Consider the following 19,315-nt stretch of genomic DNA (forward strand, 5'->3'; position numbering starts at 1 on the left):
ATTGATGCACAAGGCAGGGGCTGGGAAGGGTTATGAAGTGCAGAAGTAGCAGAAATGAAAATATGACAAAGAATGACAAAAATTTGCAGAGTCTTACACTTTGTGGCCTGTCACATGTCAACTTCCACCCCCTCCCCTCCAAAATACCTTGAAAGTGGGCACTCTGATTGTTTTTAACATATAGAGGCAGAAGACGATTCCTAAGATGTCTTGCAGGATCCAGGCCCACCTGCAACAGAAAACAGAGGAGATGTACTAATGAGATAGTTGGTCTATAAAAGTAGCAAAGCTGCAGTTAGAATTGCAGAAAAACCAACCAGATGTGCCTTTTCATTTGCTGAAGTCACATCTGTCACTTCGTAACAGGGAGCACCGGCAACTCAGAAAGCACTGTGCATCTCTGGGGCCAGTGATGCTGCTGAAAGGGCACAATAACATGTTCTGTGTCTATCGCTTGAGTGATGCGGCTGTAAACAAGCCAGTGGCCTATATATTGTGCCTCTAGGATAAGGAATGCCGCTGAAAGCGATCCAGTGGCTTGAGGATGGTGTCTTAGGGATTATAAATTCTGTTGTAATAAAAGCCACTGTCACTGAGATTGATAAATCTTCTACAAGCAGAAACAGAATGGCAGCAGATAAGGACCTCTTGGTCCACTCAGCCTATTGTGCCGGCACAGGTCTTACTCCCATCTTTGCTCTTCATCCTCCATCATCCACCCCTAAGATCCCTTTGGGTTTGTCCCAAGCGTGCTTGAATGCTGCCGCTGTTTTAGCTCCTATAACCTCTGTTGGAAGTCTGGTCTTGGGGTCCGCCACCCTCTCATTAAAAAAAGTATTTTTTTTTCCCCATTCCTTCTGAGTTTCTCCCCCATGTCCTTGATCTTTTCAGTCTATAAAAACGCTTCCCTTTGGTACTTCATTGAATGTTTTTATCGTATCTCTCCCCTTTCCCTTTTTTCTTCCAGGAAGTACATTTTAATCTCCCTCTCTTTCTGGGAATACAGTGCAATCCATGCACCGTTTTGGTGGTCCTTCTTTCAACTGTGTTTCCCTTGTCAATGTCCTTCTCTAGATGTGGTCTCCAGAAGTACAGAAGACAAGGGCTCGCCTGAGATCGCTAGCTACATAATATTACTTTCCTCTTTCTATTAGCGATACCTTTCTTGATGCAGCCAAGTAAACTATTAGCTTTCCCAACTGCTTGGATACCTTTAGGTCAGAGACGATCTGGGGGTTTTTTTTCCTGTTGGGTAACTGCTAGCTCTTCACCTTCAAAATGGTATTCGCCTTTTGATTTCTCCATCCAAAATGCAGAATTTTGTCTTTGTTTGGATTAAAGTGTAATCACCAAATCCTTGACCCTTTATCAAATGTTTTTTTTTTCCCAAAAAGTATTACACTTTTGTCATATTACAAAATATGTGATCTGTGTACAACAAAACAATTCAGACAGATTTGTATCCACAACGTAAGACACAATGTATGTTTACAAAGGAAGATCAAGAGGGAAAACATCTAAGCATTTTTTGTCTTGAATTACAACTGTCAGTTGGTTTTGCTGAACCATAAGAACTGTAATGTTATAAGAGACATTCTCCTCCTATTTATCCTTGGGCTTCAAAGTCCCCCAACCCAATGTTCCTTCTAAGAATTGGGTTGCTTTGTGCAAAACATTTTGCTCGTGAACAAACATTTTTGGTTTCATTACCCTGTGAGCACTACTTTCTTTGATGGAAAAAACCAATCAATTTTATGCTCACAGCAACCCAGTCCTTAGAAGGAGCATGCACACAAACTTCTCACTTACACACACTCGCATATTCACTCTCATACACTCTCTCATATATACATGCTCACTCTCATAAACACACACATACTCACTCTTATTCCTTTCATTCACTCCCCAGACTCTCATGCACACTCACTCAATACTCCTCTTCCACACACACTCACATCTCCGAAACAGCAAACCCTTCACTGCCAGACACTTTGAGAAGTAACACAAACCCCTGCAAAAAAAAAAAGAAAAGGCACCTAGAACCTTGCCATACAATATCAGCATTATCTCAGGACTCCAACAGCAGCAGCCTCATCTATGACACGGCAGCAATGCAAATATTACACCATGCTCTACAACACTAATGTAGCACCTAAGGTTAACTGAACAAATGCCTACAGAAAAACTACATGCCAGCAGAAATACTGCACCTCAGGTACATATGCAGAACAGAGACCGGCCCTTACCTAATACAGAATAAGGGACTACAAATTAGAAACAGAAACATGGCAGACAAAAATAAAAGAGAAAGCTTGAGAAACCAGACTCTGAACAGTAGAATACTGAAGAACAAAATACAAATATGTAATGCATATTCCCAAGGATAACATATGCATTCACTAAAAATTCAAAATAGATTTTTTTTCACCTTTGCTGTCAGATCTTATTTTTCTACTTGGTCGGTCCCAGGCTATTTTTTTTCCCACTTTCCCTTTTTTGGTCTTTTCCCAACTCCTTTTACATGGTCTCTTTTTTTTTTCTTTGTTTCTTCTCTCTCTACTTGTTTTCTTTCCTTCCTCCCTCAAACACACACACACACACACAGGCTCTCATTCTCACACACACACACAAGTTCTCACTCTCACATGCACTCTCTCACATAGGCTCCCACTCTCACATGCTCTCTCACACACACGACTCATTTTCACATGCTGTCGCTCTCATACATTCACATCGGCTCTCACATACTGTCACACATACAAAGGCTCTCACATGCTGTCTCTCACATGCACAGGCTCTCAACTCGCTCTCGCACCCTCTCTCTACAGGGCCTCAGCCTCCCTCTCCCCTCTGGACCTCTTCTTCTTGGGCTGCCACGGGATGGAAGGCAGGGCAGCCCTTGACACAGATACTGCTCCTTTTCTGCCCTTGGGCCAATGCTCCTCCAGCAACTTTTTTCTTCGAGGGCTACATGGGCAGGAAAGAGGAGCAATCCATTTCGGGGCCTCTCTTCTTCAGGTCAAGGTGGGATGGGCTCCACCATGGCCCAAGCTGGTCTTCCACTGCAGGGAGGTAAAAGCTGTGCGCAAATGCAACTTAGATGAAACAGCGCCCCACCTTCCCCCCACCAAAGGAATCCCAAGATCACCTAATTGTACCAGAGCTCAAATTACATTGACAAAACCTGCCTCCACAACAGTATGTAAGACAGATATTGAAATCCTAAATTTGATTTAGTTCGGCCTGAATGACCTATTAGTTACATTCCATATATGAAAGTGATCCCCTGTGTACACAGAAAAACACCACCAAGCTTCGCAATTTTCCCACCTGTAGAATTCCATTCTCCACCAATTTAAAAAAAAGGGCCACCAACACATCTATAAAGAACAGTTAACTTCTCGAAAGCAAAGACATTCCAGGCTGTGTGGAACCAAGCTTCAATGGTTGGGTGCAAGCCAATTTTCAAAAACTGCCTGAGCACCTAACTTAACCAGCCACATTTCTTTCGTCTCATCAAACCTTTCCAACACGTCTAGATTCTTATATCATCTAGAAAGTTACATTTTCCCTTCTAACACTTAGAAAGACACTGACCTGGATCCTTGTGGCACCCATAAGAACATAAGAACATAAGAAAATGCCATACTGGGTCAGACCAAGGGTCCATCAAGCCCAGCATCCTGTTTCCAACAGTGGCCAATCCAGGCCATAAGAACCTGGCAATTACCCAAACACTAAGTCTATTCCATGTAACCATTGCTAATGGCAGTGGCTATTCTCTAAGTGAACTTTGGTGCAGAGCAAATGACCCAGCTGGTCATTTGCTCTGCACCAAAGTGCTCTGCACCAAAGTAACCCTATTGTCCAACACTTTTGAGTTCCGTTTTTCCAGTTCTCAGGCTACCTTGCTCACCAGTCTTTTATAATAGAGTATCAAAGGTTATTACTGAAATCCAAATAGGCCATAGCTCTTGTATCTCATCCCCCTCTCCCCCCATAGTCACCTAAAAAAAAAAAATCAAGTCTGTGTGACAAGATCATCCCCTTATGAAACCATATTGCTAGGCTCCTGTAAACCACTAGCTTCAAAAGTACTGCACTATCCTACCTTTCACTTTTGCTTCAGGTACCTTGCCAACCACTGACGTTAAACAAGTCTGTAGTATTCGCTTCATGTTCCCGCCTTTGTGGAGTGGTACTGTATTTGCTTTTTGACAGTCTATTGGAACCTCTTCTGCTTCAAATAATATGTTGAACAGTTGGCAGCTCTTTCATTTCCTTCAGTCTTTTGGAATGAACGCCAACAGTGAGCAGCTTATGTTTGGTGCTTACGGGATAGGTAATCCTACTTTAAGTAACTCAATGGCTGTGGAGGAGGAATCCCATTGCAGGTGGCCCATGCTGTGATGTTTCTGGACTAAATAATTCAGCCCTCAGCAAGCCAATAGTCTTTGTTCAGCGAGATGTTATGTACATTTACTGTGAAGTCAAACTTAGAAGATATTAGTGTGAACAGTTTCACTACGTACTTATGACTTTTTCTAACATAGTGGCAACCAAGAAGAGGAGATCGGGATGTCCAGCGACTGGTTGCACTCACCCCAGACACCGCCCAATGCCGATGTCCCCTAATGTGCCAGGAGCACCGCCACTGCCTCTGCCTCCTCCTACACTGCTTTGATGATCCCTAGGGCATGCATGTGCGTGTGTCGCTGTTTGGCCTTAGTAGGCCCTGCGGCGGGAAACCCAGCATTGGCACCAACAGATGACAACACCATGGGCTGCAGATTTAAACCCCAGCCATGTCCTCAGTCCTTGCCTCAGCAACAGGTCTCCTGCCTTGTCGTGCAGAGTGTGTTGCCTCGTCGTGTTCTTGATTCCTGCCTTGCCTTGTCCTCATCTCATACAACTTGCCTTGCCTTGGCTTCATCTAGCCTGCCGGTCCTGTCCGCCCATCCTGCTTCAGTCCTCTCTACCTAGTCTTGGCTTGTCTACCCAGACTGACCTTTGCCTCAGACCTGGACCATTCTCCTGCCTATTGCTTCAGACCTGGACTACACTTCTTGCTGTCTGCCCTGACCCTTGGCCTGTACCCGATGATTCTCTGCTTGCTGCCTGCCCTGACCTCAACTCGGCCCCAGACTCTCTCTTTGTCTTTTCCCTGCAGGACCATCGCCTAAGTCCTGCCGGCCCCTGGAACCCAAGAGCTCAACCTACGGGGAATCGAGGCAGGTACAGGTGAAGCCACAGCTCTGTCCCAGTCATCTGCTAGCTGTCAGCGTGGGCCTGGTGGGCTTGCCTACTATCCTGCGCCAACCACATCACAGCATAGGAGTCCACTTCCCATTACAGCAGATCAAGACCAAAATGGTCCATCCCGTATGCCCAGCTGAAAGTCTACAGTGCCACTGGCTGCGGATGAAGAAACACCTTGCAATGCATATCTGAGACTGTAGCTCCAGTAATCGGAAGTAGAAAACCTCCACCACTGAGCCTCACCTCTTCCCCTGCTCATAGCAGCAATGGCAGATCATTACTATGGTACTGTAGGCAAGAAGCATGTTACCTCGTACGGCACGAAGTCTAGTTTTGTTCAATGTGAACTTTTTCTTTTGGACACACACTTTATTTTTGTTGATTCTCCCCGCTGCCTTTTTCTCTCTCAAGTTATCTCAGATGCCAGTGGGGGAGCCAGGCTTTTAATTACACGCCTCCATTTTGGGTTTTTTTTTTGTCTTCAGACTTTTTCTCTCCAGTAATGCTGGTGCGAGGGATTTTTCTTTTCTTCTTTTGGTTAGAGGGATGCAATTAGGAGAGAGATTGTTTCAGGCAGTTTTTGCCTCACCCCCTAAAAAGAAGGCGAGAGGAGCAAGCCACATGGTGCAGCAGCTACGACCCTAAACGCCTTGTTGGGCAGACTGGATGGATCATTTTGGTCTTCGTTTGCCATCTGTTATGTAACTATGTCAAATATGGTCATCTAAGGTGCAGGAGACACTTGGAGACACCTCAGGGGAACTGCATCTACTTCCACTACAAAATATGTATAGCACGGGCAGCTTCCCGTTCACAAAGGCGCGCTGCCCAGCCACAGAACAGGTTCAGCACAGGCAACAATACACAAACTACTTGCATGCACACACGAGTGCGCACGCACACACACACACGAGTGCGCACGCACACACACACACGAGTGCGCGCACACACACGAGTGCGCGCACACACACACACACACACACATGCTGCCTCATCACAAAAACATACAGTATGGGCAGTGGCAGAGCAAGCATCAGCCACACACACAGTCCTCTACCACAGAACAGGCATAGCGCAGATAACAAGTACCAGCTTCCTTCACACATACACTGCCTCGCTATAGAGCAGATACAGCACACGCAGCAGCAGCTCTAGCTTACTATCACTTACTGATCCTCATTTCTGTAGACTCCCCATATCACACTGACGGCGATACAGAACATGGCCAGCAGCAGCATCCGGACCTGTGGACGCTTGTGGTAGTACGGCAGACTGTTGTCAGGAATTCTGAAATGTGAAACCACCAGACAACAGGATGAAGAACTTCTAATTTATGACAAACCATGAACAAAATCACTTTTTTTTTTTTTTTTTTAAATGTGACCCTTTTCTGGACCCTTCTCTGACTCACCAGTTTGCATTTTCTTGAAAAATTAAAAAACGGATATGGCAGAGATTTAAAAAGTGTTCAGTCTGGAGTCTAATCAAAATTAAAAATTCATCCTCCTCCAATTTTTATTTCATTCCTGAGCAAAATAGCTATTTACACAATTAAATGGCTTTTGAAATGTGCCCTTCCATTGACATTTTCTATTATCCTGGAATAAGAAGTACATGGTTTTTATGGTGAAGACCCAATTTTAATAAATCGCTTTCCAAGATCTCATGTCAGCTGTGAAAGCCTCTGTCTCCATCCCTGAGGTCTCCAGATGTCCATACTCAGGGCCGCCATCAGGAATTTTGAGGCCCCATACAGCCAAAATGTCTGGGCCACAAGCATTCAGTGGATAAAGTATATGCAACAATGTTTATACCTGTGTGTAAACTCCCCCAGTAATAAATAGATAATGCACCGGCAAAACAAACTTGTTACTTACCCTTTGCGCTCCGGGGACTCCGCGGCTCCTCGGCCTCCAGCTAGCAAGCAGACAGCGACGGCCCGCGCGCTTTGCCGGCGCATACTGTCTGACGCGGCGGTGACGTCACAGCCGCGTCAGACAGTGAACGCTGGCAGGACAGAGCGCGCGGACGAGTCTCTGTCTGCGGTGCTCTGTAAATCAGTGCTATGTGTGTCTAAAAGACACGCATAGCACTGATTCTCTCCCTTCTCTGGGGCCCGCACCCAGGGCCGGCTCCAGGTTTCAGTAGGCCCCTGGGTGACAGACTGTCGGAGAGAGCCTCAGTGGGCCTCTTTGCCATGAACTAATACATCCCCCAAGCGCACCTGCCGCCTGGCGGCTGCGGGCCCCCATATGTGGCAGTAGATCCTGGGGCCCCATACTGCAGGCCCAAGAATACTGCCCTGATGGCGGCCCTGTCCATACTGCATTCATTCTGTCAGCATACAAGGATGGTATGTGGAAAGGTCTCTGTACATGAAGAGCACAGCAGCCCTCTGGTGCTCTTACATCCTTAGTGGCAGAAGCAGCTCAAGTTAATGGCATTTTCAAAATCCTTGCTATAAGGACTATTTGAAAATTCCCCACCCTATATTTATTTACCCACCAAATTAAAAGGACCACTAGCCCATAAACAACATAGGCAAATACATTAGAAAGTAAAAAATACATTCTAAAACCCAAGAACACACCTTCACTAATGGAGGAGCAGCCTAGTGGTTAGAGCAGCGGGCAGTGCAACAGGGAAGCCAGGGTTCAAATCCTGTTGCCATTCCTTGTGACCTTGGGGCAAGTCACTTCACCCTCCATTGCCTCAAGAACAAACATAGGGGTGGAGCCTATTTACAAAAGAATTTCTCCCATTTTGGGGCTATGGGAAAAATGCTTAGTAAACAGAGCCCTTGGATTATGAGCCCTCTGGGGTACCTGAATCTAATTAGCTCTGACTGGCCTGAAAGGCAGAATAAATCAAATAAAGAAATACAAATAAAAAGAGCAAAAAATAGAAACAAAAATCATTCAAATAAATGCTAATAAGAGCAAATGAGCCTATGCGGATAAAGCAAATGTTGCTTACCTGTAACAGGTGTTCTCCCAGGACAGCAGGATGTTAGTCCTCACATATGGGTGAGTACCGAGCTGAGGATGTCCGAACATGCACCAAATGTACCCAAAAGAGTGCAACAGGCACCCCACCGGGCAGGCGGAAGGGTGTTGGTACGTCACGTTGGAAATAAGTTACGCAGGACAGATTGGCCGAAGATGGAATCCTGTCTTCTGGCTTTGTCCAAGCAATAATGGGCTGCAAAGGGGTGGAGAGAGCTCCAGGTGGCAGCCCTGCAGATGTCAGGAAGCGGCACTGATCGAAGGTGTGCTACTGAAGTCGCCATGGCCCTCACAGAGTGTGCTTTAACACGGTCTTGGAATGGAATGCCTGCTTGCTGATAGCAAAAAGAAATGCAGTCCGCCAACCAGGAGGAGAGAGTCTGCTTACCCACAGGTTGCCCTAATTTGTTGGGATGGAAAGAGAAGAATAACTGAGTGCTCTTCCTGTGGGCAACTGTACGGTCTAGGTAGAACGCTAGAGCCCATTTACAGTCGAGGGTATGCAGAGCCTGTTCCCCTGGATTGGAATGGGGTCTGGGAAAGAAGGTAGGTAGTATGATGGATTGATTAATGTGAAACTCCGAAACTACCTTAGGTAAAAACTTAGGGTGAGTGCGGAGTACCGCCCTATTCTGCAGGAGTTTAGGGTAAGGCGGATAGGTAACTAGGGCCTGTAGTTCACTAATCCTGCGAGCTGAAGGGATAGCGAGAAGGAAAATCACTTTCCATGTGAGAAATTTTAGGTCACAGGAGTGAAGAGGCTCGAAGGGCGGCTTCATGAGCCGACCGATAACCAGGTTAAGGTCCCAAGAAGGGGCCGGAGGACGTAAAGGTGGCTTGATATGGAGCAAGCCCTTTAAGAAGCGTGTTACAAGGGGTTGTACCGATATAGGGACATCCCCGACACCTTTATGGAAGGCGACTATCGCACTGACATGCATTCTGATAGAAGAGGTCTTTAGACCTGATTCTGACAAATGCCAAAGATAGTCCAAAAACTTTGGGATTGGACAGGAAAAAGGATCAAGGGACTGAGAGGTGCACCATGATGTGTATCTTTTCCATTTATATGAGTAAGATTTTCTCGTGGAAGGCTTCCGTGAAGCAATCAAGGCACGGGAAACTGGATCTGAAAGGTTGAGAGGTTGAAGGATTAACCATTCAACATCCATGCCATCAGCGACAAGGCCTGAAGATTGGGATGGCGTAGGCATTCATCGTTTTGAGTGATCAGATGCGGGTCCATTCCCAAGGAATGTGTCTGCGGATGGAGAGATCCTGCAGTATTGGAAACCACACTTGGCGTGGCGAGGTGCTATCGGGATCACGGTTCCCTTGTCCTGACGTAACTTCACGAGAGTCTTTGAGAGAAGAGGAAGTGGAGGGAATGCGGTTGCCCACGAGAGGGAGAATGCGTCTCTGGGCTGAGAGTGTTTGCTGCGAATGAGAGAGCAGAAGCTCTCTACTTTGCGGTTTTGAGACGACGCAAAGAGGTCTATCTGAGGATATCCCCATTGTTGGAAGATGGAGCTCACTACTGAGGGGGCTGAGAGACCAATCGTGTGGTTGAAAGATGCGACTCAGCTTTTGTCTGCCAAAACAATGTCCACTCCCGGCAAGTAGGTGGCCCCTGAGGTACATCGAATGGGAGAGAGCTTCCGCCCATATCTGTACAGCTTCCTGACACAGAAGGAAGGAGCCCGTGCCTCCCTGTTTGTGATGTACCACATGGCCACCTGGTTGTCCGTCTGGATCAGGATAACTTGATTTGAGAGGCGATCTTGAAATGCCCTGAGAGCATATCTGATTGCTCGAAGCTCCAGGAAATTTATTTGGTGTTTGGCTTCCTCTGGAAACCAAGTCGAAGTGAGTCACAGCATAAACATTCATAAAAATGTACTAATAAAACAAAAAAAAGACAAAAACAATACAATACAATAAAGCTCAGCAGGTAATATGTGCAAATTTACAACATACCCATATCCCTGGATCATTCATTCATTGATCCAATATGAGGGACCACATCCTACAGAGTCTATTCTCCCCAAGACCAATATAAATACTGCACTCTAGTGAATATAAAGGAGCAAGAAAAAGGAAGGTGGCAAATGGGTAGGAATGGAACAAGTTAGGTTGGTACTGACAGCCCTACTATTTGAGGTGCCCCGGTTGCATACCTGCATTTTCCAAAGGGAAGTCTGCGTACAAATGGCGAAAGGCAACTATAGAGCCCAACAGAGGCGGCCAGGCAGAATATCACAATGACCACGTACACTGCAGGAGAGAAACAGGACAAGTCAGTCTCCAGATCATTACGGAACCACATTCACTTGATTTGTTTGTTTGGTTTTCTATACAGACATTGGATATGGAATATCACATCGGTTTACTTGGTAACTCGTTGGATAATGACAACGGTGTCTTATTATTTTTACATCAAAACATAACAATTTGGAGCTTTCGTATGATAAAACAGAGAAACAAAGTAACTTAACTAAACCACTTGGAACTTTAGTTTGAGACGTACAGAAAGCATGAATAGGTGAAATAGTGCAATGGCCACACAAATTGCAGGAGAGAAATAAGACAGGTAAGGCTCCTTATGGGACCCAGATATTCACTGTCACCACATGCAGTACAAGTGCTACAGCAGAGGAGGACGTGTACAGGCTGCCATACAGGCTAGTGCTGCATTGTCCCTAGCCTGGATTAGAAGCTTTTCCAATGTTTTTTTTTGCCAGTGGTTTACAAACCCAACCCCAGTCAGGTTTTCAGGATATCTGCAATGAAAATGCATGAGCTAGATTTCTAGACACTGGAGACCCAGTATTACATATCCTGCAAACCCAACTGGCCATAGGCTCAATAGGATACGTTTGGGAGCCAGCCTGGCTGATTCAGAATCCTATCCTTCACTTCAAGAAACTGACAGAGTGACATCGGCAACTCCTAGGGAACAAACCTGCTGCTTTTAGCTCTTGCACTCTGACAAAGGTATTCCTGAAATGTGATCCTGTCTTACAGCCCCAACTCCATGTGCTTGGGAGGTTTTGATACAGGTTCTACTTCTCATTTCCCTGCCGAAAGGCATTCTGATCCTCTTCGCTGTACCCCAGCACTACTACTCCTTGCTGAGCACTGCCTCAGTCCTGCTTCATTCAGACACAGGTAAAGGCTCCACGACAGCCCACTCACCCAGGTGATCGTAGTAGAAATAGAGCAGCACCAACATGGAGCAGCACATCACCACAAAAACCCCAATCATGATAGGGGTGACATCGACTGTTTCGTCGTCGTGTTTGTCCGCACCATCATCACGCTTGTGCTTCATGTAGCGCCTGGAAGACAGCAGCAGATCTTCAGAAGACAGTACTGAAGGATGGGAGACAGGAGGGGGCAGCAAGTCAGGGAATCTTGGGTAGTAGCCTCCTGGGCAAGGGAATAACTGGAGTCTCACTACTGGAATAGGTAGGGGAGCTGCAGGTTAGGGACTTAGTGTTTGGGTACTTGCCAGGTTCTTATGGCCTGGATTGGCCACTGTTGGAAACAGGATGCTGGGCTTGATGGACCCTTGGTCTGACCCAATATGGCATTTTCTTATGTTCTGTGTGTGTGTTTAGGGGGAGATTATTAGTACGGGCTGCAGGGAAGGACTGAGGCTAGTTGACAGAACTGTGTTTAGGTTCTCACAACTGGACCACAGGGGATTGCAGGACAGGCGTGAGGGGCACTGGCCAGAGGTGTGTGTGTGTGTGTGTTGGGGGGTGTCCTCAGTATGGAAATAGCAGAGATGCAGAAGGATAGGAATAAGGCGCATTAAGCAGGGGACTTTGGATCAAAAGGTTTCCATTAGAATTAGATAAATAACACGATGAGCAAAACTAATAAAGCACACGATCTGCCAGACCCCAGACCCTTCACTCAGAAAGCGCTCTATCCAGATTGCAAGGTTTTGGGACAAAATGTCCCACTTGACCGAAAATTCACCTTCAAACATTTTGCCAATATTGGAAAGAGGATGGAGAGAGAGGATGGAGGGAACCTGCCCCCACCCCCCACTGAAGCCCTGCTTTTTGATAGCAGTTACACAGAAAAATGCTGTGAAATGCCTTACTCCTGTACACAACAATTACCTAACTCCTAGCACCATATCCCCCTTTGCACCACTCCCTTGCTCTCAGCACCAAGCAGCTTCCTCATTTTTAACCATTCATGAGCCTTACACACAAGGATCATCACTGCCCAGATGCTATAATGATTCTCTTCTGAACACCCATCTCCCGCCTCTACCCCCATTCTCGAGTGGCCCGGACAGAAGTGCACCAGTGGCTCCTCTGACATAGACGCGTCTCCCTCCCTGGCCCTCAGCCAGGGGGCTGCAGCCAGAGCTGGTCTCCCCTATCTCAGAGGCCCTGGATAAAGCCAGTGCCAGGAGATCTCCTGTGGGGCCCTCTTGCTTCCAAAACTTACTTTTTCACATCCCTGCTTCCTGCCCAGTATCCTCCGATTGCCACGGTGCCCACGGCCATCACAAAGATAATGACCATATTGTAGTCCAGGACCGGCTCCTTTGGCGCGTACATTGCTACCTTCACCAGCCTCCCGAACGTCTGCAATGAATCAGAGACTCGTTCAACCTGTAAGCAGAGCTCCATCAAGTGCACATTATTTCAATTTTATCAATCAGGCAGAATGGAAACAGTCTGTTCCCTATCTCCACAGACTGCGCTTTCACTTCCTGGCTGCGGTGTGCAATCCCTGGCAGTCAGACAGCGCTGCGATTAGCGAATGCTCCACTAGGACTCCTCTCTTCGGATTATTTGCCTCTAGCAGACTCGCTGGCAACTGTTATCCAGGCACCACCATCGCCAACTCCCACCCAGCCACGGGCATCACTGAAATATGTAACCCTGCCTCTTTGCCTCCACCCAGAGGAAAACACCAACTTAAAAGAACTCACCTTGCCAATATCCAGCATGTCGCTGTAGCGGAGTAAAGCCACGGGGATATCAATTTCCTCATACTGACTCGCATTGCCTCCTGGAGGAATCTGCAAACCAGAAAGCAAAGAGGAGCTAAGAGAGAGGGCGGGGAAGGAGAGGGGTGACCCGTCAGGAAAGGTATAGCTCTGGGGTGGAGGGCATGACACTGCAGGTCAGGTGAGAGGGCTACCGCACAAGGTAGATCTGGGGCTGATCCCAGGGGAAGGAAATTCCCCAGGGCAGACATGGGGCGAGCCTCAACTCCAGAGAAGAGGATTACACCACAAGGCAGACGAGAGAATAGCCAGGACGCTAGGATTCAATGGGGTGACGCTACGAAACAGATAAAAGGGCAGCCAAGTCTCCATGGGAGGAGGGGGTGGCATGGCAAAACAGACACTGGAAGGCCAGCATACCAGTGAAGAAAAGGGGTGATTGAAGGGCAGGCTACGTGGGACAAGGCTGGGGAGGAGACAAGGAGAGAGAGGACTGGTTAAAGGGGATGAGGATGAGGATGGCGACAGACCAGCTAGAACGTGTTCGGGCCAGCGCTTCGTGTCTGGAAGGATGAGGGGGATGGGAGGCTTAGATTGGCAATCAAGGCCCACAACGCTGCTGTTTGAATAATGCATACTTGGAAACCATTCCTGTTCTTACTGTACACATTTCCCATGCCCCTGCTCCAATCACGTCTTCCTTTCTTCTCATCTCCATTGCATTGTTCTTTTCTACTCTACACATCATTCCATTTTTCTTGTTCCTATTTACAGTCTTGTATCTCTCCAATTTCTTTATTATTTTATGCCTGTGTCAAGTGCAAAGCCTCTTACTGCCTCTGTGTCTGTCCATCCACACACAGACATGAGGGGACCTCTCCATGGAGGACTGGGTTGGGTCTCTGCCTGAGGTTCCAAGCTCACTTACCAAATTTCATTCAGATCTATGCATTGCACGCACCCTTGCTAGATCTGCCTGGAGAACGGAGTCAAGCCCGAATTTAAAGAGCAGAAGTGTACCTTTGTGCCATGCTGTATCAGTATTTTGGCACTGCAAACTTCTCGTTCCCTATCCTACTCTCTCAGATTCAGGAAACTTTATTGGCATGACAATCTGAACAAGGATTGTCAAAGTAATACATTAAGTGCCTGATTCATTCAGGACTGCCCCCTCCTCCCCATTCAGCAACTATGGTAGAAGACCTTGATGAATCGGGTCCTAAGTGATAAAAAGACAAAACTTATAAAGTACAGAAGAGAAGTAGGGGGTCTGGTGAGGTTTAATATTTTCTATGATCCTACTACACGTCTGGGCCTAGCCAAAGGATAATCCAAGAAAGCAAAGGGGTAGGCGATCTATTCTTGTGTGTTTACCTAGCCAAAGGATAAGACATTTTCTTGCTCAGCAACAGTTTCTCTTATTTATTCTTTTGCAGGAAGTCTTTTTCTCTCTCGGTCAGCTTTTGGAAATTGCGCCTCTCTGCTATCTTTGAATTGTGTACAGTATAGGAGGAAATATATTTGTTTCTCCAGTGTTGGACTGCATGCAAAGTTTGGTTTCTTGGGGGATCCAGTTCAGACTTTGTCTGCAAAGCATTGTGGTTGTCGTCAGCAACCACAATGCTTTGCAGACAATCATTTGTAATTTGTACATCATCAGCATAGATGATTTTGTACATCATCTATGCTGATGATGTACAAAATCATCATACCCATACAAGAATCAGTATCCACAGCACTAAAATTCTGGGAGAAATGCTTCACATCCATCAATTCACTACTCACCAACCTACACCTTGCCCTCAACTCCTCAAAAACGGAACTCCTTCTCACCCACAACCACCAAACTTTCAAGCTCCCCCAAGACAATGACCCAGCCTCCAGCACTTTCTCCTCACAGCCCCCAGTACGAAACCTGGGAGTTCTTATCGACCCTCATCTTAACCTAAAAAAAACACATCAACTCTGTCTTAAAGGAAGGCTTCTATAAGCTCAACGTCATAAAAACAACTCAAACCCCTACTCTATACCCATGATCTCAGAACGGTCATCCAAGCAACCCTTTCATCCAAACTGAACTACTGCAATTCATTATATCTAGGCCTCCCCCACTCCACGATCAAACCCCTACAAATGCTACAGAACGCCACCACTAGAACTATCATGAATGCACGCAAATCTGACCACATTACCCCACTCCTTAAAGACCTCCATTGGCTCCCTATTCCTTCACGCATCCTATTTAAGATCCTTACCATCGTGCACAAATCCATCTACAAAAGCAACTCCTCCTGGCTCAGCAAACCCTTCCAACTCACACACTCCTCCCGCCCAATCAGAGCAAACCTTAAAGGCACCCTACAGATCCCTCCCCCTCAAAGATGCTCGTCTCACCTCAACAAGGGACCGCGCCCTGTCAATTGCCGGCCCCACTCGCTGGAATGCTCTACCCACAAGCCTCTGGCTCGAGCCCCGCCCCTATAAATTCAAGAAAATGCTAACGACCTGGCTCTTCCACCAGGCATATCCAGACTAGATCTAGGACTCTCCACTACGCTTCCTTCCTTCTCCCAGACACCCCTCCCGCCTTAACCCCATACCGCTCCAGCTATTCACAATAATTACGCCAACTTTGTTATTATGTTAATTATGTTACCTTCTTTCAGCTCTCCCTTCTGGCTTATTAATACAGCCTCCTCTATCTGCAGCGTGACTGCTCCTTGTTAATTTTGGTGTCCATCTTCCACTCTCCCTGTTCATTGTAATCTCAATCTATCGTTTGATGTAAACCGATATGATGTACCTACTAATATCGGTATTTAAAAGCTCTTAAATAAATAAATAAATTCCACGGACACATTTCACTGACCCGATGAAGCAAGCAGGGCTCTTGAAAGCTAGTCACAGATGTGCCGAGTTACACCAGTAAAAAAAGGTCTCATCTCCAACTTGTTTGTCCATCCTTATTTCTACCGCTTTTCTCTGCACATTTCTCTTTCTAATTTGTGGTCCCCTTAGTCTGTGTTCTGGCGTGTGTGACCAAGGTAAGGTATTCTAGCATATGCTTTCCGTGTAGGAATCTGTAGCATTCCAGCTTGACCTGTTTCAGAGCCCAGTGTAATATTTGCAGTGTTGCCTTTTCCTAGGTTGGACTCCTGCTGTTTGAGGCCTGGAAGTTGTTGCTGTTATGGTAGGAAGGTTTGCTACACAAACGTATTTTTCACAGGATTGTGTTACACATCAAAGCGTCTGGTAGTGGAGGGAGTGTGTTACAGAGGCGACACCAGAACTTGAATAGTCTCTTTTGGGCTGGTATATCGTAAAAGAAAAATATCCCAGTTCTGCTCTGTATCCATTGCCTGGGGAATTTCGATGGCCTCAGAATATTTACCAAACTGGAGAGGCAGGGTTTCTAGTAAGGTTCTTTCTAACTCTGTATAGTTTTGTGTTAATGAAGTATCCCAGACTTTACTCTTATATGGAAGGCTGAATGATGCAATTGAGTCATTTTAATAGTAGTTTTACTGGGGATCAAAACTGGCCAGGAATTCTTTATTGTTTAGAGGCTAAGGGCAATCTTGTAATGTCCTGATATACAGTACAGTTTACAGATACATTTACAATCTGGCCAAGGTATGCATTATCTGAGGCATACTCTATTTCTTGGTTATTTCAATACAATTACATTTTAGTTGGAAAAAGTTCATCTTTTTTTTCTGGGAATACATAATTCTTGTCTTTTCCAGATTCTCTTGTAGGGTCCTTGGATTTGCAGCAGGTCCCTAGCAGGTTTAGGTTCTCTTCTGTGATACTGAATAGAAAGACTATCTGAATACAGAAAGCATTTATCTTGGAGTTAATTAGCTTCAGTCCTGTGCCTGAGGATCTTTCCAGTAGTGTGAGGAGATCACTAACATACATGTTAAAGAGGATGAGGATCAAGCTTGCTGTATTATAAACCACTTTGTGGAGAGCAGAGGCAAGAAGAGCGAGAAGTGATAAGGAGGAAACAAAGCTAGCAACATTGTAGGCCATGGTGTAGCTGGGTTGGAATCAGCAGGCTATAACTCATCAGAAACCAATTGGATTGTGCTGGTTGGTAGATGGTGACTAGGTACTGTCCAGCAAGGCCAAGGAGATCTAGGCATTATTGAGCAACAGCCTCAGGCATTTTGATAAGTAATAGTAAGACATGGGGGATAGGTGCTGGATTAAGCATAGGAATTGTATGATCATCTACTCAGAATGGTAGAGAATCAAAGAGGAAGACAACAAAACCGCCTTGAATAATGAGCAATCTCCTAAACATTTCTGTGAACAAGGCAAATAATCTCAAGATATCAAATAAATGACTCTGAAATATTTGAAGCTAGGCCCTAAAATTAAATTTCCTCATTGTCTATCGGCTTTTAAATATGCCAAGTCAGGATTTTGGTTCTTGGGAATACTACTTTCAAAACTACAGGGTCTGTAGAAGGCTAATTATGTTCCTATTATCCAAAACATTTAAACAGATCTTGAGAGATGGATTTCTCTCTCTGTATCCTGGACAAGCAGAGTTGACAGTATTCAATGATACTGCCTCCATTCCTAAATTTTTTTGGCATCTATCCTGTACACTACCTTCTGTTTCTTTGCTAAACTATGGGGTAATATATCTATGCTTATCTGGAACAAAAAAAAACACTACATGTTAAATGAAGAAATGTAACTTACTTGATAATTTCCTTTCCTTGAATCTTGCTATACCAGTCCAGACACATGGAGACAGAGGACATACCCCATGGTACATCGCCATCAAAAACCGGCATTTTTGTGTCAATGCCATGAAGGATAAAAAATGACCAATTCAAAAATAACTTGTAAATAACATGAAATCCAACACCTAAAACAAGAAAATACCATCCAAAATTATTTCTGATAATGGGAAACAAGAAAAAGTAAAATAAAAGTGAACCTTTTGTTCTCCTCTAAAAGAGGACAATCAGTTCCTTTAACCGAAATAAAAAAAACAAAAACTTGGGCCCAACTTCATGGGAGGGCCAGGGTCTTGGGTAGCAGGATTCAAGGAAAATAATTTAGCACCAAGTCAAGAACAGCGCACCAAAAGGTATGCTCTCCCTTGCATATACATCCAGTCCGTAATGCTTAGTGAATGTGTGCAAAGACGACCAAGGCAGCCACTTTGCAAATATCTTCTGAGGAAAGAGTTATTGATTCCACCTAGGAAGGAGCCTGAGGGACTACTGGAACGTGATGGCCTTTCAATAGGCAAGCTGAAGCAATCATTTCTTGAATCTGCCTAGCCCAAGCAGCCTCGAAAGCTGCCTCACTGACCCCCCCCCCAAACAAAACCATCTGTCAGATTTCTGGAACCGAATGGTAATTTCCAAATATCCAACAACAACTCGGACATCTACCAACAATGGAAAAGAAATTGGTTTTATTTATTTAAATGTTTTATAGACAGTCATTCCATGTAAGAATCACTAGTTCATAACGGTTTCCAGGTAAAACACTCAAACAAAATGAGTGTTACAAAGAGGAAAGACATTCATAGACACAGAAGTAATACAAAAGGTAGACTTCTAACGTAGAAATATGGCTGGAATAAAGGGTTAGTGGAAGGGGGGGAGAGATTGTTCAAGAATTGTTATCCGAGTCATGGGGAACCAAGTGCATCAGTCAAGTAGAAGGCATTTTTGAACAGCCAAGTTTTAAAGTCGCTTTTGAATTTCTTTTTATCAGTTAGTGTTCAAAGTTCTTCTGGCATGGAATTCCATAGTTTTGGGCCGGCGACCGAAATCTCTCTCTCTCTAGTTAGTGTTAGATGATTGGTTTAAGTGAAACAGAGAGATCAATCTTGGTAAAAAAAAAAAAAAAGGAAGGAACTTGATGAAGAGAAATGAAATCTGAAGAAAAAACTAAGAAAAGGACCTTTACTCAACAAAGCTGGCAGAACAAATAGCAACCAGAAAAATCATCTTCAGTAACAGATCTTTTAAAGAAGATCTCTGAAGAGAGATCCTGAGGACCAGATTAAGATCCTAGTGAGGGACCAGATGTTTGAAAG

At 45.3% G+C, this 19,315-nt stretch overlaps 1 protein-coding gene across 2 annotated transcripts in view; it reads right to left on the reverse strand.

Annotated features, from left to right (window-relative positions):
- Positions 1–19,315, reverse strand: part of SPPL2B (signal peptide peptidase like 2B) — a 119,109-nt gene that overhangs the window by 62,587 nt on the left and 37,207 nt on the right. For both annotated transcript variants that reach the window (XM_029610794.1, XM_029610795.1), the window contains exons 4-9: positions 13,225–13,314; positions 12,735–12,874; positions 11,460–11,602; positions 10,442–10,538; positions 6,430–6,546; positions 148–229 (exon numbers count right to left, since the gene is read on the reverse strand). In XM_029610794.1, the coding sequence (XP_029466654.1) occupies positions 148–229; positions 6,430–6,546; positions 10,442–10,538; positions 11,460–11,602; positions 12,735–12,874; positions 13,225–13,314 (669 nt within the window). The remainder of the gene's footprint in view (positions 1–147; positions 230–6,429; positions 6,547–10,441; positions 10,539–11,459; positions 11,603–12,734; positions 12,875–13,224; positions 13,315–19,315) is intronic.

Source organism: Rhinatrema bivittatum, chromosome 8, assembly GCF_901001135.1.
Source record: "Rhinatrema bivittatum chromosome 8, aRhiBiv1.1, whole genome shotgun sequence".
In the NCBI taxonomy this organism is placed as follows: Eukaryota; Metazoa; Chordata; class Amphibia; order Gymnophiona; family Rhinatrematidae; genus Rhinatrema; species Rhinatrema bivittatum.